Raw genomic sequence first — 19,202 nt, 5'->3', positions numbered from 1 at the left:
TAAAACATAAGCAGAAAAAGAAATTTATTTTACATTCGATGTTATGATCAGCGCGTTGTTATAATTATTAATTTTGTGATGAAAACCACAGCAAAACACAAATAAGTACTTCAGTTTTCATTTTAGAGTCATCAAAGCACAATAATAAAACAAAACACATCTTGTGTGGTCGATTTTAGCTTAATTCATCAATTCACTTTATACATTCCAACGATATTCGCATGTTACAAATTTCTCTACTATTTTCCTGTTCGTGTTCCATTCTAGCCTATCGGCTGCCCTTAACCATGATTGCCCACTCTTTTTCTAATAATTCCAACACGTTGATTGCCTCTCTCTCTCCCTCTCTCTCTCTCTATCTCTCTCTCTCTCTCTATCTCTCTCTCTCTCTATCTCTCTCTCTCTCTCTCTCTCTCTCTCTCTCTCTCTCTCTCTCTCTCTCTCTCTCTCTCTCTCTCTCTCTCTCTCTCTCTCTCTCTCTCTCTATCTCATTACCTGTACGCCGCCAAGCTTCAAGCCTCTTGGATCCACTGGTTCGATACAATTTCCATTTAACGAGTTTGCTAATGATTTTCTACGACGAATGATAAGATTAATCCGGCAAGAAGAAATTGCATACCTTCCATTCCGCGATAGTTTGGCGATCCACACAACAACAAAAAAAACACAACGATTCTACTGCACTTTACCACCTACGGTGCTATTTCCGGGATTTCCACTCGGCACCACTTTAAACTAAAAAGCGTTGGCGCGATTTAAACATTTTACTAACTTTCTGCTAGCTGCTTCCTACTCCGAACAATGTGTAGTGCATGGGAAGGTTTTGGGCAGGCGTTCTAAAAAATACTGAACGTTTTGCCGTGAACGTTTCCAACGGCCCGCTTTTCTCTCGGCAGCAATGTAGATGTAGATAAAAATGGGAATATTGGCGATATCTCGAGTTTTTCTTCTCTCCCAGCCCAATCGATACACCTACGATCCACAAACGGTGATGTGAAAGTACTATTAAATATCAGCGGGAGTTGAGTTCTTTTTTTGTCGGGTTCGTTCATCAGTCTTCTTTTCAACACATGTACATCTTTTGTGTGACATAAGGAGGGGGGTTGGGGAGGGGATCGTTGAATCGGTTCCTGTTAATACTAGCTAATTTGTTTACGCAACCATCAACATTCGCTAGCCGAAGAGAAGTTTAGTCGTTTCGCGCAAAATTGCACCTGATAGGCAGAAGACGAATGCTACCACCATGTGGCGAGTTCCTGGTATGTTTAAACTGATAGTACGCTCTTCGCAAATAGGTGAGGAGCATGAAATCGTTTTAAAAGAAGGATACGAATTTTATGCTACTCTGATGGAATGCAACAACGGGTGATTACAAATGACTTATGCAATATGATGCAAATTGATGCTATCGTCGATGGTTGTTCGTTTGCTTACTTCACCGTCTTCAAGTGCAATTGAGCATTTAATTTTTTGGGGTTGTTCAAACCTTCAGCTAGAGCACTAGGAAATTGTTTCCTCGCACGCTCACTCAACACTAACGGGAGCTAAAATGGCACTGGGGGTGGTTGCGGTATGCATACGTAGGCAAAGATAACAACACGGGTTGTTCCTTGCACGAAACGCGACTATGCTACCGAGCGGTATGAAGTGATTCAACAACTACGCGCACGTGTACGAACGTATTCGACTAGAGACTAGAGCGATGCTTTCCACCAGTGACAGGTGACGACAGCCTAAGATATACTCCTTTCCTTTCCACCTTCTATAGCTACAAATATCTATTGACGTGTTTTTTTTTTCGATTTACAGTAAGAGAACTACCAGGAAGCCTGCATTTTGATCTAGAGGGCAGTGCGTTCATCGTACACGACCACTGCATCCTGATCGGCGGCGTGGGGCAGTGCGGCAAGATTCTGCGACCGCGACCGGCACAGGGCAATAATGGCAGCTTCATCATTGCGCATCCTGTTGCGTCGTTTTTTACTAAAATTCACCTACAGCAAGAGAAAAAGTTGAATTAATGGCATGTCAACTAGTGTGGTTGCATTATAGCTTTTAAGTGTATGAGATCTTAGTACCTTCGCGTACAGCTCCTCCAGATCGTCTGCATTGGAAAGCGGGCGCTGCTTATTCTTACCCCACGAAGGTAGGGATCGTGTCCGGTAGGTGGTGTTCGTGTCACCCTCATTCTCATCGTTGATCACTGAGGAAAAGAGTTACCGATTCGCAGAATTAGATTGAAGGCGAAGGGGTTTTTTTTTCAGGAGTATGTCCAGCCAAGGGCGAGCTGCCTTACCTCCACTGGAAGCGTACAGTGGATTGATCGCCCACATCGACTTGTGCAGTTGCGTGTGCACCAGCTGACTCTGCTGTGGCGACTGGTGGTGGTTATGACCTGAGGAAGATTGATGATGTTGATGCTGTATCTGTTGTGTTTGCTGCTGCTGCTGCTGCTGTTGATGATGCTGATGATGGTGCTCTCTACAATGAAAAATGATACATTATTTAACACATCCTTGCTTTACTCGATGACTTTACACGAGCCAACCTTTGCTGCTGCTGGTGATGTTGTTGCTGATGTTGTTGATAGTGAAGGTACTGTTGTTGGTGCTGCTGCTGCTGCTGCTGTTGCTGAGCTGATGGATGATGATAGTACTGGTGCTGGTTGTAGGGACTATACTGCTGCTGTCCGTGTATGTGGTGCCCATGCAGCTGTACGTGTTGCTGCTGCTGCTGGTGATGGTGATGTTGCTGCTGCTGTTGCTGCTGCTGCTGCTGTTGATTGTATTGTTGTTGCTGTTGCTGATAATGTATGCATTGATGTTGGTGATGTTGCTGCTGTTGCTGCTGCTGTGTATGATGATGATGGTGAGCGTACTGCTGGGCGGCGTACTGCTGCGGTGAGCTGCCGTACTTTAGGTGGCCGTAGTCCTGCCCACCGGATGCCATGCTGTTGCACTGCTGCTGCTGCTGGTTGGTCGTGGTTGCTGGGACGGCGCTACAGGTATGGTGTGCACATCCGCCGGCAGGATGGGTTGAAGCATGATGTAGCGAGCTGTTGCTGCCGCTCGCTGCGGTGTGCTGCGGGGTGTTGGTGCTGGTGGAGGGCGGTGGCGGGGCACTGTACTGCGGTGGACAGATGCCGATCGATAGGGGCATCACTAGTTGGTTCGAGTCGCTGCTGGTGCACGATTTGGCTACAATCGAGCTTTGGGAGGCTGTCGGGGGAAGTGTCGTGAAAGAAATCAAAACATTTTAATTACATCGAAGTCAAAAGAAATGCCTATTCGAGGATCAAGTAACAAGAAAAGATAGGGCGTGATGGACTTGGAAACGAAAAAGGTTAGAGCACACCAAAGACGAAGATAATAATATCGTTAAATAAATTACACCATCAAAACTTGAAGCTCAGGCCTGCTAGATCAAGGATGGCAAAGACGCAATGATACACCGGAATACTCTATAACTGGATGACATACTGTTAAAACCACTTTTTGTTTGAAGTGTTCTCCAGAGGGATAAATCAAAAGTTCAAAGTAAAACAACCGTCGTAAAAAAAATTTCAAATACTTCGCATGCCAACATGATTCAAAAACGGTTTTATGATCCATATAGTTTTGCTAAATAAATATTATATACAACAAGAAGCTTAGACATACACGATACTAAGCTTGAAATGATGAATGTTTTTAAAGTATTACAAATAGAAGTACCAAGCCTGAGTCACGATCCTTCAGAGAATTACAGAAATGAGCTTGAAACGTGCAAAATACCTCGTCCAAACCTACCGTTTCCGTTGTTGGCGGTGGTCGTGTAGTAGCTCGAGTTGAGCAGTTTGCGCGTACGTGGCTGCACCCAGCAGCAGAAGAAGAGTGTCGCTAGGATCAGTATCAATATCACGACCGTTCCGATCAGTATACCCCAGATCAGCGTCGGTAGGCCCCAGATCGACTTTGCCGCGGTGGCCTCAATCGGATACATTCGTGCGGTTAGCGTCACCGATTGCTGGTACAGTCCAGTGGTCGTGTTGAGTAGCAGCACATCCTCTGGCCCTGGAAATGGGGACGAAAAGTGAAGAACACGGGAGAGAAAAAAAAAACGCCCAAAACGAGGGAAATGAGTTAAGAGGGACACCAAGCAGTAGATTCGTTCCCAAGATTATGGAGCGAAAATAAAATGATAAAAGATTGCAAAAATCACAGCTCACACACACAGCTCCGGGGTCGGGGTGGGTGGGTATACCTGGTAGGACGACGAAATCATCGGTCTGTACCACAGTGGTCAGAACCGTCGGCGAGGTGGCGGCGGGTACTGATGAACTCATTTCGGACACATTGCCCAGCGCGTCCGACGGTCGATAACCTGCTGTGGCCGGCGGTATGGTTACAGGATAAACGCGTGCCTCGTGCAGCACGGTCGTACTGAGCAAGTGGTCCAGCTTGTCCAACAGTCCAACGGTACCGGCTCCGGCCGCCGACGCCATAGGTGCGGGCGTCGTCGAGGAGCCAAAGAATGACGTAGCCATTGTGTCGTACTAACGCACCGCCCCGAGCGGGAGTATCGTGTTTTTCGAAGCTGGACAGCTTCTACCGCCTCTTACAGCGACAAACGAACAAACTAGTGTATAAAACCACTTGTTGAGCGTACTTCCGTTAGGGGAAAGTCAACACGCACACACACAAACTCAGCCCACACTGGACGCAACAACGCACTCGGAGTCTCGAGCAGGCGTCAGTGAGTGGACACTTGAAATGCTAACTTCCGTCGAAATCACTGAAATCTCTTCGTCTGGCGTCATAAAATGGGAATCGTTTTAGGAAATGAAGCAGCGAAATGGGGCGAATAAACAACAACGAACACACGCACAAACATAAGAAGAAAAAACACCCTGCAAAATGAAAACGAAAGCGAATGACTGGCCCCAGCTGGCTCGGCTAACAAACGGAACATCATTTTTCACTCGACTCTTCGACACTCTTCCCAACCGGCTGGAAAGCGTTTGCTGGACATCTGACCATCGGCAAGCATCCGTCGCCTGACCCTTTGCTCTTGGACCACCACGGGTTCACGGGAATGGAATCAAAACGGCGGAAATGAAACGGAGATGTGCAAAGTTTGTGATTGAATTATCAAACGCTGCTCAGCACTGCTTCAGCACGGAATGGAAGAATTTTGCCCGCCCCGAACCCCGAACCCGGGACTGGCAGGTTTTTGGTGCTGTCGGTCGGTAGCCGTTTTGGCATCGGCGTCACACTCGTGCACACGTTTTATGCTAATCGCTTCGACTTCAATTAGTGCACGCGGAAGGGCATACCGGTATGGCGGAAATGGAAACATATTTCGGCCTCGCCCGTCGACTTCCAATTTCGTGGAGCACCGCGTGGTTGAATTAGCGAACCGAAAGGCTACTGAGCAGGAGGAGAGACCACGCCATCGTCACGTCGTGTAAAGGCGTGTCCATTTTTAGACCCACCGACCGATTGATTCAGTGTCAAGCCTCGAGCAAAGGGAGGGAATTCCAAATACAAATAATTACTACCATTTGACGGGGCCGTTGTGCGAGGCAGTGTGGAATAAAGTTTTCAATCGTGGCGATCATTTCGTTCGCGGACCAATGCGGTGCGTTAGCATGTGCAAGGCTAATCCTTGGATGTGGTCATGATTCAAGGTTCGCGATGGGGTGGCATGAGCTCATCAGTGGTGGACTTTTGCTTTTTTTTTTGCTAAATTCATTACAATTGAAAGTGCAATTCATTCGTTCATTGGGTTTAAAATTGTATTGACTTTCTCTCTATTACGTCCTGTTTTTCTGTTTTTGCACGTAACAATATGTGATGAACTAGAACAACAATGCACGAAGGACTTTTTATCATTAGTAGAAGGTCAACGTAATTTAACACAAATCGGTATCAATATCCCATTACCAGTGCTGCAAAATGTCACTATCAATGTCATAAAAAATCAGACTGAAACAAAATCCATATCAGCGTCACGTACTCAATTGTGATAATCAGAGGTGATACTCAGAACGGTTGGTGTGACTAATATATGCTCATGACATGTTTGCGACCATCGGTTGGTCAATCACTATGTCATGACTTTTTTTTGCTGTGATCAGTTTTGCAAAGTGTCACTAACATAGTCATGACAAATTCCGGCTGAAACAAAATCATTTCAGCGTCACGAGCTCTACTGTAATGATCAGAGGCGAGCCTCAAACAGTTGGTGCGACCATCGCATGCTTAGTGACATTGTGTGCAACCAACTCGTGTTCAATCACTTGGTCGCGACATTTTCAGTCGGTGATCATCGCGATGGTCATGGGAGATATGCGGTGCGTGCGAGTTGTTCCAAGAAACAAAATGAGCATGTTTTCTCGCTCTGTTTGACCCGACAGATAATCAAAGCAGATAGAGGGAGAAAGCATGCTAATTTTGTTGCTAGAGCCCACGCGCAAAGTATATTCCAAGAATGTCGCGATTATTGCCTACAACAATGTCGTGACCAAGTGAGTGACCAAAAGTTGGGTGCTAAACTAAATGTCACCAAGCATGTGATTGATTCTCCAACTGTTTGAGTATAGTCACTGATCATCTCAGTTGTGTACGTGATCTGATTTGAGCTTCGTTTCGGTCAAGAGCGTTGATGACTGAAACAGTGGCATTTGGCAGTACTGATCACAGCCAGAAAAAAATCATGATTATGCTTGCGCCGGCATTAAGTTAAGCTTGTCAGTCAGAGTATCGCGTTGGACTCAAGTATTCACATGTCGTGTTCTGCATGTCATGACGCACTTTTTTTGACTATCAGCAATGAGCATCAAGCTACCACGGATATGTTCATTGTTTTCGTTGGTGAAAATCTCGTGATACTCAAGACATTTTGCAGCACTGCCCATCACCGTACGTTCATACAATGCAGCCAACGTTCAACAATATGGCCTCACCGGTTAGGAGAGGCTGTACAAGTGTAGAAATAATGTAATGATAATAATTATGTCAAACAATATAGCAGCAAACTTGACGCATTTTAATTTCCACGTCAAGCTTCCATGGATGAGTGCGTTTCAAAATATGGTTCGCTGTTCAGTTTTCATAGATTAAATCGATTAAACAATGAGGCATAACATATTTCTATACCGAATTTGGCACAGCTATGCTACTGGGGTAACCATTGCCTGTCGACGAATTCCACCATACACACGGGGGAAGTAGTGAAAACCGTTCTCGTAAACCCTTGCTTTGCTGTTTCGTCTTTGATTGACGTATTAATCGACAGTTGTTCCAAGAATTGGTAGATCATTAAGCCAAATGCGTCAAATGCTATGACGGCACAACGCTGCACGAAATTGTACGAATCGGGTAAAGCACGAGCGATAATGCGTTATGGAAGAATCTGTATCCTGTTCCTGTTTTCTTTAACGAAAGCTTGTAGGATGAAGAACGATAAAAGAGTAAATGAAAGATGTTGCTGCTGTTGTTGTCTAGTTATAGAGATTTTAGACCTTGGGGGGTCTCTTTCGCATCTACATTTTCTTTCAAAACAATCATAATACATCTTTTACAGGAACGAAATGTCTCACAACATTATCGTTTTAACTGTCCCAAGAGAAAACTTAGCATCAACAAAGTATAAACCAGAAAATAAAAATCCAATCCATCCAAATGTGCACATACAAACACACACAAAAAAAAACATCTTAACCATACAGTCCAAAACGAACAAAGTGTACAAAGTCTTAAATAATCCTGAAAGCATTGTGCGCGTTCGCTTCCGGGCATGCTTTTCCCGTAATTAAGATTTTTAGAAAGACATACTTGCGCGAAACTGTGTCACATTCTTGGGCTGACGAAAATAAAACCCATTCACTTCGCTAAACCACAGCTTCGTTCGGATTCACCGCGTCTATCTATTCGAAACAACGCTTAACAATGGTGTACTGGTTTTTTTGTATTTCACTTCACTCCTACCTTGTGCTTTCTTCCCTTTTCCAACATTGAGTTTGCCGGAGCGCTCACCACCTGTCTCACAGCGAAGAATGTTCTACTATGCGCACGTAGCTAGCCGAAGCGATGTGGTTGCTTTCGTGTATCATTGTATTCAACCGGCACAGGCGGCAGCAGTTGGTTTGTTGCTACTAAAACCCCATCGCCTTCTAGTAGTTGACCCACATCCGCACACGTGGTGTGGAGCTAGGTAGATGTGAATTTGTTAATGCACAGAGACACACGGGGTTTGGTGTGGGTAAATGCAACGGTCTGTATTCGTCTTCCAAAATAAGGTGCATTTGGACTTTCAATGACATATTCTAACGTGTTCAAATGAAAGCTCCCTTCCCCTGCACTTCATTGTCTTTAAGGAGCTACCCTAATGCTTGCTAGCGCATTAAGTGAAAGTAACCTCTCACCGTGTAGCTCTCACCACTTGCAAGCCACATAAAATGTGCCCAACGTTAATGCAAGGTTTTCGCATCCACCGATTAGTCCCGCACATTCACCCGCAAATGCATTCACTCGAGGCCAATTAGTGCAGATGGCAGGAGAAACGCCAGTTTGTTTTTGTATTTACAATCCACAGTTGTAAAAAAAAAACTGTGTCAATCCTCAACTGATGAGCCCTCGTATGCACGTAAAATGGTAGCATCCTTATCCGGGCGAACGGTGGGTAAAATGAATGCGAATTCCTATCCACCGCTTTCAATTACGCATCCGGCACCAGGCATCGTACGTCGGAGGAAAGCGTCGAGTAACAGATTAATTAAGGGAAAAATCGTCACACATTAATCCAGCGCACAGCGCTAAATGTAAGGTAGAGCAAGGTGAGAAGCTGTGCAGCAGCCGCTAATGTAAAGGCAGCATTCCAAGTGGTTATTTGTCGTGTACGCTTCGCTCAATGTACGGGAATATGTCGTTCGTCGAGGAGAGTTTTCCTTTCTTTGGTTTGGCTCCTCGTAAAGCTCGTTCTTCTACTTCGGCTTCACTCAGTTTTCATTTTCATTGCCCGGAGAAGCAAGGCACGGCTTTGATCTTCGCACTCGACAATGCAACCCAACGCCTTCGGGTGACCGAGTTGATGTGCAGCCAAGGGAATGCACACGGCAGGAAGGAACATTTTCCCACGCGCATTGCTGTGTAAAATATGCTTCTAGTGTATTCGCTGCTGCTTGGGTTTGAAAAACGAAACACGGAAGCTACGGGGATGCTGATGTGTGCGTGTGTGTGTTCCACTTATTAATGGGTAATGCACGGATTGGAGTGGAATGATACGGATTCTATGAGTTGATTACGCAGTTGTTCATGAGGTTGTAACCGTATTTTAATGGTAGGGCATCTTATTGAATGTACGGTTTCTATTTTTCTAGCAAATCCTTTTTTTTACCTATTTCAGTAAACCTTTGTTTCAACAAGAACAGCATGGATTGTAAAATATGGCAAGGCTAACGGATATAATTAATAGTCAATTATCGGGATTGACGACATAAATAAATGTAACTTCGAAGAATTGCTGAAATAATTTGTTTCATTTGTCAGTCAATAACAATTACATTGAATTGATAGAAATGATCGTTTTGCTAATTTCATTACGTTGCTGTATTAATTGAAGTTATTGCATTGCAGTTACGCAGAGTGAAGCATTAAATTATCCTTTCAAGTATATTTTTTTAAAATTTTTAAAGTAAATACCACATATCAGAGTTCTTCGTCGAATGTTCGGCATACATTTACATACATTGCATCTTTTGTAAGTTCTGGAGCTTATTCAAAATTATTCAAAATCGTCGATCAACGATCATCTTCCTGTACAACGTTTATTTCGTATATTTTATCAACTAAAGTAACAATAAATGGACATTAAGCTACATAAAGACGTGCCAACCGCTACTACCTAAATTAGCCCCACATTGCCCGCCCTAAAAAAGAAGACATTTGATAAGAAATTAGTGACATTCCTTAAAAGGAGGACACATGAATAAAGCAAATGCTCCCCTAAAACCCAAAAGCGACTACCGACCCGTTTCACTCATTTCAAACGTGGGCAATGGGTGCCTCCCACCCCCGCAAAACCGGGCAAACTGTGAGGACATTTGGCAGACTACTTGGCCGGTGTTATCATTATCATAAAGGCTCCCTCGTCTCGCCGCTACACGCTCCGGGCTGTGAACGGTTACGCACGTGTGAAAATCCATTTCGTTGAAAAGACGCAAAAGCGGCCCATTTTCAGCGCCATCTCAGCGGCTTTGTGCCTGTTTAAAATTAGTATTTTAGATCACATCTTCACCAAAAAATACACCCGCACGTCGTTGTCGTTAGAAGTAGCTCGGTAACTGAAACAGAATGCTCGGCGTACCGGTGGTAAATGTGCTCTTACTACTTTGAACACATTTTTGCAATTAAAAGCAAACCATCCGGGCCCTTTCCGCCCATCTTTCCAGCTGCCACTGGCCACAGCATGTCACAGAAGCAGCAGCGTGGGTTCCATCACCCAGGTAAGACTTTCACATCAAAGTGTATTATCCTCTGTAACGCGCACAGGCTTTACCCCGTTACCCCTGGTTTGAGAAGGTTCTACCCTGGAGCTTCGGTTAATTCACTTAAATCTCGAGCCGTTCTAATCCTCGCTGAGCAATTCGATCGCATGAATTACTGGACGTTTCGAAGCGACGTCGGCGGCCACTAATTCTTGCCGTTTCGGAATCAGAACCAACCAAATCCCAAATGCCAAATGCAACAACCGCCAGCAACACCTGATTAGCTGCTCCCGATTCCACATCCACCAAAAGGGCAGCAAAAAGAAGATGGTTGGCCAGGGTGACAGAAGGTCAAAGTGAGTGGTATTATTGTCCTCCCCGCACGACCTGCGGCAAACACTGTGCAGAACCTATTCTTGCCGAATGGCCGCTCGTGGCCGATCGTTGCTGGTGCCGATCCTGCGCGGCTGGGAGAGGTTGTGGCGGTACCATTTTACCACCTAATCCCGCTAATCCTATTACCGATACGCGCACAGGACAGACAGGAGGCAGGAGTTGAAGCACGGTACAGCTGCACCAAAGCAAAGCAATGCGCGGGTTCCCTTTTGCGCGACGCTACTTCTATTCGCCACAGTTGGGTAACCTGAAAGGCTTTTAGCCTCAGGCATACCACAATACACACACACACACACACACACACACACACACACGCAGTGTCTTGCTTTATTGAAAGGGAGGAAAACCTACAACGATGTCGCTGCCGGTCATCAATAACCGTGCCCTTGTCGATTGTTGCGGAACAAAGTGGCAGATGGGGTAAGGGTAAAAAATAATCAATGTAAGCGAAAGATAGAAAAAAACAGTAAAACTGCTCACAGCCACATGCTTCAAATGCATACAAACACAACGTGAAATTGATTTCCACCAACTAATGGTCAACTTTGCATGCGATCGCATGTATTAAAATGATGATGGGCTTCATCAAACGTTAAGTATTCACAAATGATGAAAAATCAAGTTTCCACTTTTCGAGTAATTGTATATGTGTTGTTATATATGCTATATATGTTATCTTTTTTCATAGTAAGGTCACTTCTAACACCGAATATTTAAAAAAATCACAACATATCATTTCAAACTTCATTTCGCCGCACTATTAATACCACTCGCAGGCGAATCCATGCCCTGCGTTATACTCGCTAGCCATAGCAACCACCACAACCACAAACGCAATATACACTATTGTGCCACTACTACGATAGCTTCGGCAGCTTCAAAACTTAGTCGTAGCACACGCGTTACTGCACGCGACACTCGAAGCCCCTTACCACCAAACAGCGTGGTGGGGCACAGCGAGAGCGTTAGTTTTCCGCATTGCACACAAAAACACGGCAGTGAATAAATATTAACAATCGTCGAACAAATCACTTCACCGGAGCAGCGACGGAAAGCCATATTGTTTTTCCCCCTCGTGCGCGAGGTTACACGAGGGGCCACGTAACAACACACTATTGTGAGGGAAACGGTAATATTAATCATTTGCGTACCACCGCGTCACTGTCTTCCAGATCCGATCCGGCCATATGTTATTTGTAGTGCTTGATTGTATTTTGTGTGTGTTTTGGGGATTTTTTTATCTAATGATATTCAACCTCCACCACACCGCACACACATATGGCACAAAACACTTGGCGAACACGCTTGTGTGTTGTTAGCGGCACCACTGCCAGCTGGTTATTACGGCAGCGTGTTGATCGTGCACGGCAGAATCGATGTAGAATGTAAACAATATTCATCTGGACCCGGGAGCTTACACCGCCAAACGCGACCGTCGATGTGTGCAGCGGCAGCATTTGTGTACGAATGGATCGGGCCCCGAACGACGGCACGAACCGAGCCCCGACGCTTAAACAACACCCGAAGCGGAAGCTTAGCCAGTCAGGGCTGTCAAACGCGCTGGTAGTACATCGGGTAACGAATCTTCTTAGTACAGGCAGGATTGTTTTTAAGTAGAGTCCAAGTCCAAGTAATTTAAAAAATGTTAAGGGCTTTTATAAGGATGTTTTTTTTTCTAAATACTTCAATATGAAAAGTATTTTTATAATAACAAAATAATGACTATTGATTATGGCGTTTGGTTGATTTAAGTAAGCAAGAAAAAAAAATCAAATGTACACATTTTTTGTATGAAAATGTCCTCTATTCGACAGCCCTCCAAAAAGGACTCTATAATGCAATAGTTCGCCAGGAGGGACAGCAAAATGAAAACGTATCTCTTACTTTCCCTTTTTGTCTATAGGCGCACACAAGCATGGCACGAAGTCGGAAAATTGGTTTCGTTTTCACTTCGTGCTCTTGCACTCGTTCCCATCGTCCGTAAGTGCGATAAGCGAAAACCTACCGATTTGAAGTATAAAGTGAAACTTGCTGAGTACTAAGAACTGTAAACATACAATTGTTTCATTTATCAGCAAATGTTTCAATCCCAGGCATCATTTGTATCAACAAACAAGAGCCGACAAACCGACGCTCCGATGTGACGCTCGATATTTTGTGAGGATTCATTAATTTATCCTCATTTACACTGTCTTTTGATATACTTAGTTCACTCTATCCTGTATCACCACGTTGAATGTTTGCCTTTATCATCAACCCAGCACCCCAATCGCTACTGTCGGTTGAAATGGAACGAAAGAAACACAGACAACTCCAAAAAAGCCAAAAGTGCATTTCCTTTACCCCTTTCGGCGCCCTCCCGAAACGGGGGGAATGCGCCAGTGCTTTTGTTTTAGCGCAAAACCAGCTGACGTTCGTGCAAATGTTGTCATTTTCATCACTCATTGCGACCACTGCTGCCGGCGCCACCACCATTACGGAACATGGACACTTCTTGTAAGGCTCCAGGCCACCAGGCCCACCAGGGGACACTAGATGGTACACGCGATAGGAGCCTACACGGAGAAGGCACATAACCTAGTGCACACACATACACACACACTTACGGTTTTGCGGTTGCTTAATCCAAAACGATGCAGTATGTAAGTTCTGTTTGGAGGAAGCCTCGGGTCGCGGTAATGGTAGATTGATCTAAATTCCACCGTCCAGCGCACGTGACCGGAAATGTACCGGTTCAAAAGGTGTATCTGTGTGCGTGTGTGTGTGTGTGTGTGTGTGTGTGGGTTTGTGATGCACTAGGCAAAGCTCCGCACGATAGGTCTAAGTGGTTCAACGGCTACGAGCCGTCGGCCCCCACCGGTGATAAATTGTTGCACCAAACGGAGCCGTTTTCCTTTTTCGGTGCTGGTGGTGCTGGTTTCATTTTTTAATAGTTCCCTTCTTCTGGGCTATGGGGAAAAAAGGACACTCTTCGTCCGTGATGTGCCGTCGGTGTCGGAGTGGATTATGTTATGGTAAACTTATTAAAAAGGATGAAATTTTTTCACGTCACAGCTATTGTGGGTCTGGTAAGTGTCACCGTTCTGGTTTTTTTTTTGGACGAAGATAGTGGGTTTTTACAAATTGCAGACCAAACAACAGTTTTATGGCACATTAGGATGAAGCTACCATTTTTAGGGGCTGTGTGGGACGGTTCCAAAGGACCGAATAGACGATTAAAAATTGGGGCAGGATCTAGGGTGTTTGTGTTTGTAATGAGGTGATATTTTCCAGCCACAATGTTTGAAGATGAGTCAAAAATATAGTACAGTTAATATAGTAAAGGTTTCTTCTCATTTTTTATCCTCACGAAACGATGTTGTTTGTTAGTTTGACTCACAGCAACGAAACGAAAAGATATATCAATTGCTGCAGCATTTCACAATCAAGTCCTGCTCCAACTATACTATCACGGCATCAATACAACCATCGAAATGAATGACAAATTATTCCTAGAACTTTTCACCCCAGTAAAATGCTACTTCAGCACTGCGAATCGCTCTGCTTTTGAAGTGCGTGCGTGTATGACGTACACACGTCACATTAGCCCCGAGCTGTCGAGCACAAAATTTGGCGACGAAAAATGAAAAGTGCAACGGAATTGAAATGGCCCCACGTAAAATAAAACACTCCCAAGCAAACGAACACAAACGCACCCACGTCCGGGCTGTCGGATACAGGATTTGGTGGTGAAAATAATGTCCCCTTTTTATTATTTGATTCCCTGTCTTTTCCGACCGTTGACCATTTACTCTTCTCCAGTGTTTCGTTGTTCTTGCGGTGGTCAAACGGAAACGCTTTTCTTTGCGATCGTTTACAAACTTTAAAGCAATAGTGCTGTGCTGGCCTTGGCGATGGCGATTGGTACGTGCAATAGGTGAAGCTCCTTGTTATCTGTACGCTTGAGAAGGTAAACCAGTGTTTCCGAGACGGAGGCATCGGAGGGAAAAAACGGTTCGGATGGTGCACACAAGTCAAGCACACAGGCACTGTGCTCTCCGTATCGGGGATCTGGATTTTGCAAGCTCTTCGATCGCTACTTGGCCTTTGTGACGTTCGTTTCATCTTCAAAGAAAGTTGATTCCTGCTTCAACCCCGATAATGAACATTCTGTCAAACTGTCGGATCTGTCCGTCGTCAGAATTTGGGTAGAGAGCAAATGGTAGCTTGCGTTACCTGCAATCATTCCACGTAGAATGTAGAACCTACACGAACTGGCAGCAGCAGTAGATGGTCCTGCTAACCGGAAGAAATGTAACTTTTTCTCTCTTCTCTCTCTCTCTCTCTCCCTCTCTGCGTTGATAAGCATTTAAAAATTCTGCTTATTACACAAACATCAAAGAAATACATTTCCATCACATCAGGCAATATGACAGATGATGCTGCAACAATATGCATTTGATATTGGAAAAGGCGGAAAAAACAATTCCTCCACTCATTGATCTGTCCATAAATTGGTACACATTGTGCAGACCTTCCTGAAACGATTGTTCATTTTGCTGTACCATTTCCATTCCGATTTACTTAATGAATATTCACTGAAAGAGCAGGAAAACCAAACTTGCCCCAGGGGACAGACAATTATTATGAACGCATATTGATGATTATACTACCTCAAAGTGATAACGATCTGGAGATGAACGTACATTCCGTGCTCCATAATACCGAACCTGTCAATCCATCATCATCCATCGCCATGTCATGGGGATGTACGTCGGGTTGGATGCTGTGAACGGGGGCTTACACCGACTGCGACTCGATTCAAGCGCTTCAATCGAAATTGTTAAGCAGTAAACACTGTAAAACCACATTTCAAAAATACTTCATCACTGTACCGCTCCCATGTGACTGGGGAGAACTGGGGAGTTTCGACTCGATTGAAGCAGCCACATGACTTTGATGAGCGCCCCCATCGCCCCGTCGTCTTACGGTGTAGATTGGCAGATGAATGTTAATTAAAATTGTTCCACACGCACCATGGAGCAGCTGAAAAGCATCAACACGTGCCGGCGGGGGAGAGAAATGGGTGCTTATGCCGGCAATGGTAGTAGACACCGATCCGCAACCAATTTGGGTGAGATTTGTCTGGTTCACGGTCGAGGTCGTCTGCTCCACGATGCTCGGTCTATTTGAATAGAGTAACCGCAAACTATAGACAATCAAAGGGATTAAATGTTTAAACAAAAGACGTATTCAGACCAAGAATGGTATTGGCTTGGCCCTCCGTCGTGTAAATTTGCAAACATTCTTCAATCGTAATTAAGGTTTTGGATTGTTGGACTTTCTTTGCTTCATTTTTTGCGCTGTTATTTGTTTGATCAATTGAAATGTATTTAATTACAAAGCATCGATATTTAAAGCTTCTAAAAATCATCGTGACACCACATAAAATGAAAAACCATGGCATTTTCTATACAAAGATTAAACAAAAGAACTTCTAGCAAGCGGGTAACAATTCAACACAGAAGCAAAATGGATTGAAAATGTAACAGCAACATGAATGCATTGCTTAGCTGTTGCTCAATACTGCCCTTACAGAAGACATCATCAATATGTTATGCATTGAACCAATCCTCCACGAATAGAACTGCCTCCAACAACCACCATCAGCCTGAGCACGGATGAGCAGCATGAGCAGAAAACAATGCACACGAAAGCCTCGGATTGAAGATTGAAGTGCACATTTTATATGCTACCACCCAGTTTGTTTTCCCCAGTCATGCGATAGCTGTGTTGTAAGGCATAAAACAAAACAAAAAAACATGAAGATCACAGTTAGAAAGCTCACTAACCGCAACAAAATAATAAAAATAGAACATGCCACACACCGATGCAATGATGCAACTTTTACCGGGCGGTTGAGTTTTGATTGATTAAATTTTGTTCGTATCTCGAGCGAAGGAAAAAAAATGGCGATAACAACGAAGGACGGCACATTCTTTTGCAAAGTTTTTTTTTCTTGCTTGCTTCCTGCAATTCATTCAGCGCGAATGGAATATCTTGCTGGGCCGGGAGTTGAAGTAGTAAGGCATGAAAAAAAAAACACGGTGTGTCACCGTGTCACAGGCTGATGGGAGTGCACACAGCCATGTCTTACTTTTGCGAACATTTTGCTTTCCTTATTACATCCCCTGCCCCTGCCAAAGATGCGCTTCTTTGGTCCATTCTCCATGCTCGGTTAAAAGGAAGCGCCCCATACAAGCACCGACGGCGGATGATTATTAAAAACAATAAAAACTTTCCCACACAACGGCATCGACGGTGGCACGGTGGCGTAAAACTGCACAACAATCTACCATCCACCGACGGCAAGTCAAAAGAGGGAAAAAGTCGAGCACAATGTCATGCAGTTAAAAAATGCATCTCAGATGACATGATGGCATGGATTTTGTTAGTGTTGTTGTTATTGTTGCTGTTGTTGTTGTTGTTGTTTTTGTTGGAAGGATATCCCATTTACAGCCTTTTACCAATTCGGATTTTTTTTGCGTACCACATTCCGCAACGGTCGCGCGTCCTTCACGAAACAAAAAGCTGCAAAACTATTCGCTTTAGCGAGTGTACAACAAGTGAAATAAATTCTAGCCCACACACATACAACCAAGCGCAACGAAAATAGTGAGCAGCAGTACACAAAACAAGGGCAGGGGCTGCGAAGATGAATATTTTAACACCACTGACATCGAAGGACATCGCGACAGCGTGAAAATGGGAATTGAAGAAAACAAATGCAAACCCGCCAGACAAACTGTTTGGGGGACCGATAAACTATATGTCACTATGATTGTACAAACCTGCCGACTAGTTGGAAGCTGCCAACTTGTGTGGTTCCTTGTAAAGGGAACCAGGTTGTGCTGACGGTAGTTGAAAATTCAAAATGAGCTGTGAGACAAGTGGCAATTTAAAATGCAAAAAAGCAACATAATTTATAGACATTTTTGACGGGCTTTTCTGGAATGATTTCATCGAGAAAAGGTACAATACCTTGCTGTGTATAAAAGCATCGAATTGCTCTAATCCTCAATAGTGAAAAATTCTACATTCAATTTCCAAATAATCTCTCGCCAATTCGAAAATAAGTAATACAGTGTGGGTCCGTAGTTATCAGACTTCTCTCGGTACATTTTCAGCTCATTATGATTGCCGCACTATTGATGCATTTAGCATAGATGGATGCAGTAAAGCTCCAAAAATGCAAATTTCCAAATACAAAAAAAAAGAAGTATTTAACTCTGCCGTTAAATTTCGCCACACAATACGCATCAAGGGGTACAACGAATGCCATTGTTATCTGGTATCAATGAAGCACTTCCCGGGAGCGTTTTCCCTCGCAACGCGCTCATCGGCTTTCAATCGAACGTTAGCGGGAATTACGCACATTTTCAGCCTGTTTTTACATTCCCGGGTACACATGAAACAAAAAAAAAGATAACATTTCGGCTCTACTACCGCACAAACGGCCTAAACTGGCCACACTTTCAACAGCCAGCGAAGTTTTGGGCAGTTTTTGGGAACCCCCAACTGTTATTGGGGATTTGGTGTTGTTTAGAGGGCACGCTTAAGCTCACAGCAGAGAGCTCTCGACGGGCAGAACGGTGAGGGTGTGACAATATATTATTCTTTCAATTTTGACCCCAACTTCTTCTCAGACCAAACCACCGGCAGCAGGGATGGTTTGAGGTTCCACATCACGGCCAAACCAGCTACCAGAACGAGTGTAGGTTAGGTTGCAAAAAAACATAAGGCAAATAATTTTCACACCGAAAGGAAAAGGAAACAAACCTGAACCTAAGTTCCCGGAGGAGTCGAGCTAGTAACGCTTGCCCTGAAAGGGGACACCGAACCTAGCCTTGCAGGGGGAATGAATTGTTTAATCTTTTTTTTTTCTTCCTTTTTTCAGTGGAGATTTTCAAAGCATTAAAGCAAGGCGGTGGTGGCGAACGGATATTTATTGAGGATTTAGTTTGCCTTCTAAATCCCCAGGAGATAATGTGTGCACTCCCCTGTCGTAATATTACCTTTGGGCATATCGGAACGGCTGGCAAGAATGAAGAATGAAGCGCCAGTCGATTCTTCGCTCCTTTGTATATTACGTAGGTACTTTTGGAGGTTCTTTTTCAATCGATAGGATGAAGAGGTTGGGTAAGAAGCGATGGTAAAGAAAGCAATCGTACAATAGAAAATCCCTACGATAAATATAAACCAAACTACTTTTAGTGGAGTTTTTTTTTGGCTGCAAATCTTTTTCATACGTTTCATGGTATATTGAAGGATTTTGTGGCATTTTATACAAAAAAGTTTA

At 44.1% G+C, this 19,202-nt stretch overlaps 1 protein-coding gene across 1 annotated transcript; it reads right to left on the bottom strand.

The window, feature by feature from the left end:
• Positions 1-422: 422 nt before the first annotated feature.
• LOC121589940 (G-box-binding factor-like) lies at positions 423-6,091 on the bottom strand. Its single transcript, XM_041909235.1, has 6 exons — positions 4,243-6,091; positions 3,789-4,052; positions 2,549-3,218; positions 2,297-2,481; positions 2,079-2,203; positions 423-1,994 (listed from the first exon to the last, which is right to left on the bottom strand). Exons 1-6 carry the CDS (start codon positions 4,523-4,525, stop codon positions 1,842-1,844), a joined length of 1,680 nt encoding a protein of 559 aa, XP_041765169.1. The 5' UTR covers positions 4,526-6,091; the 3' UTR covers positions 423-1,841.
• Positions 6,092-19,202: the final 13,111 nt, after the last annotated feature.

The sequence above is a fragment of the Anopheles merus genome, chromosome 2R, assembly GCF_017562075.2.
Source record: "Anopheles merus strain MAF chromosome 2R, AmerM5.1, whole genome shotgun sequence".
NCBI lineage: Eukaryota > Metazoa > Arthropoda > Insecta > Diptera > Culicidae > Anopheles > Anopheles merus.
Note: the sequence above shows the minus strand (reverse complement) of the source record. Positions and strands in the feature narration are given on the sequence as shown.

Coding starts and splice junctions, on each gene's coding strand:
- LOC121589940 (XM_041909235.1), bottom strand. CDS start 4,525: ATGGCTACGTCATTCTTTGGCTCCTCGACGACGCCCGCACCTATGGCG. Junction 4,053..4,242: donor TGATTTCGTCGTCCTACCAG/GTATACCCACCC, acceptor CCCCATTTCCAG/GGCCAGAGGATGTGCTGCTA. Junction 1,995..2,078: donor TGGAGGAGCTGTACGCGAAG/GTACTAAGATCT, acceptor CTCTTGCTGTAG/GTGAATTTTAGTAAAAAACG.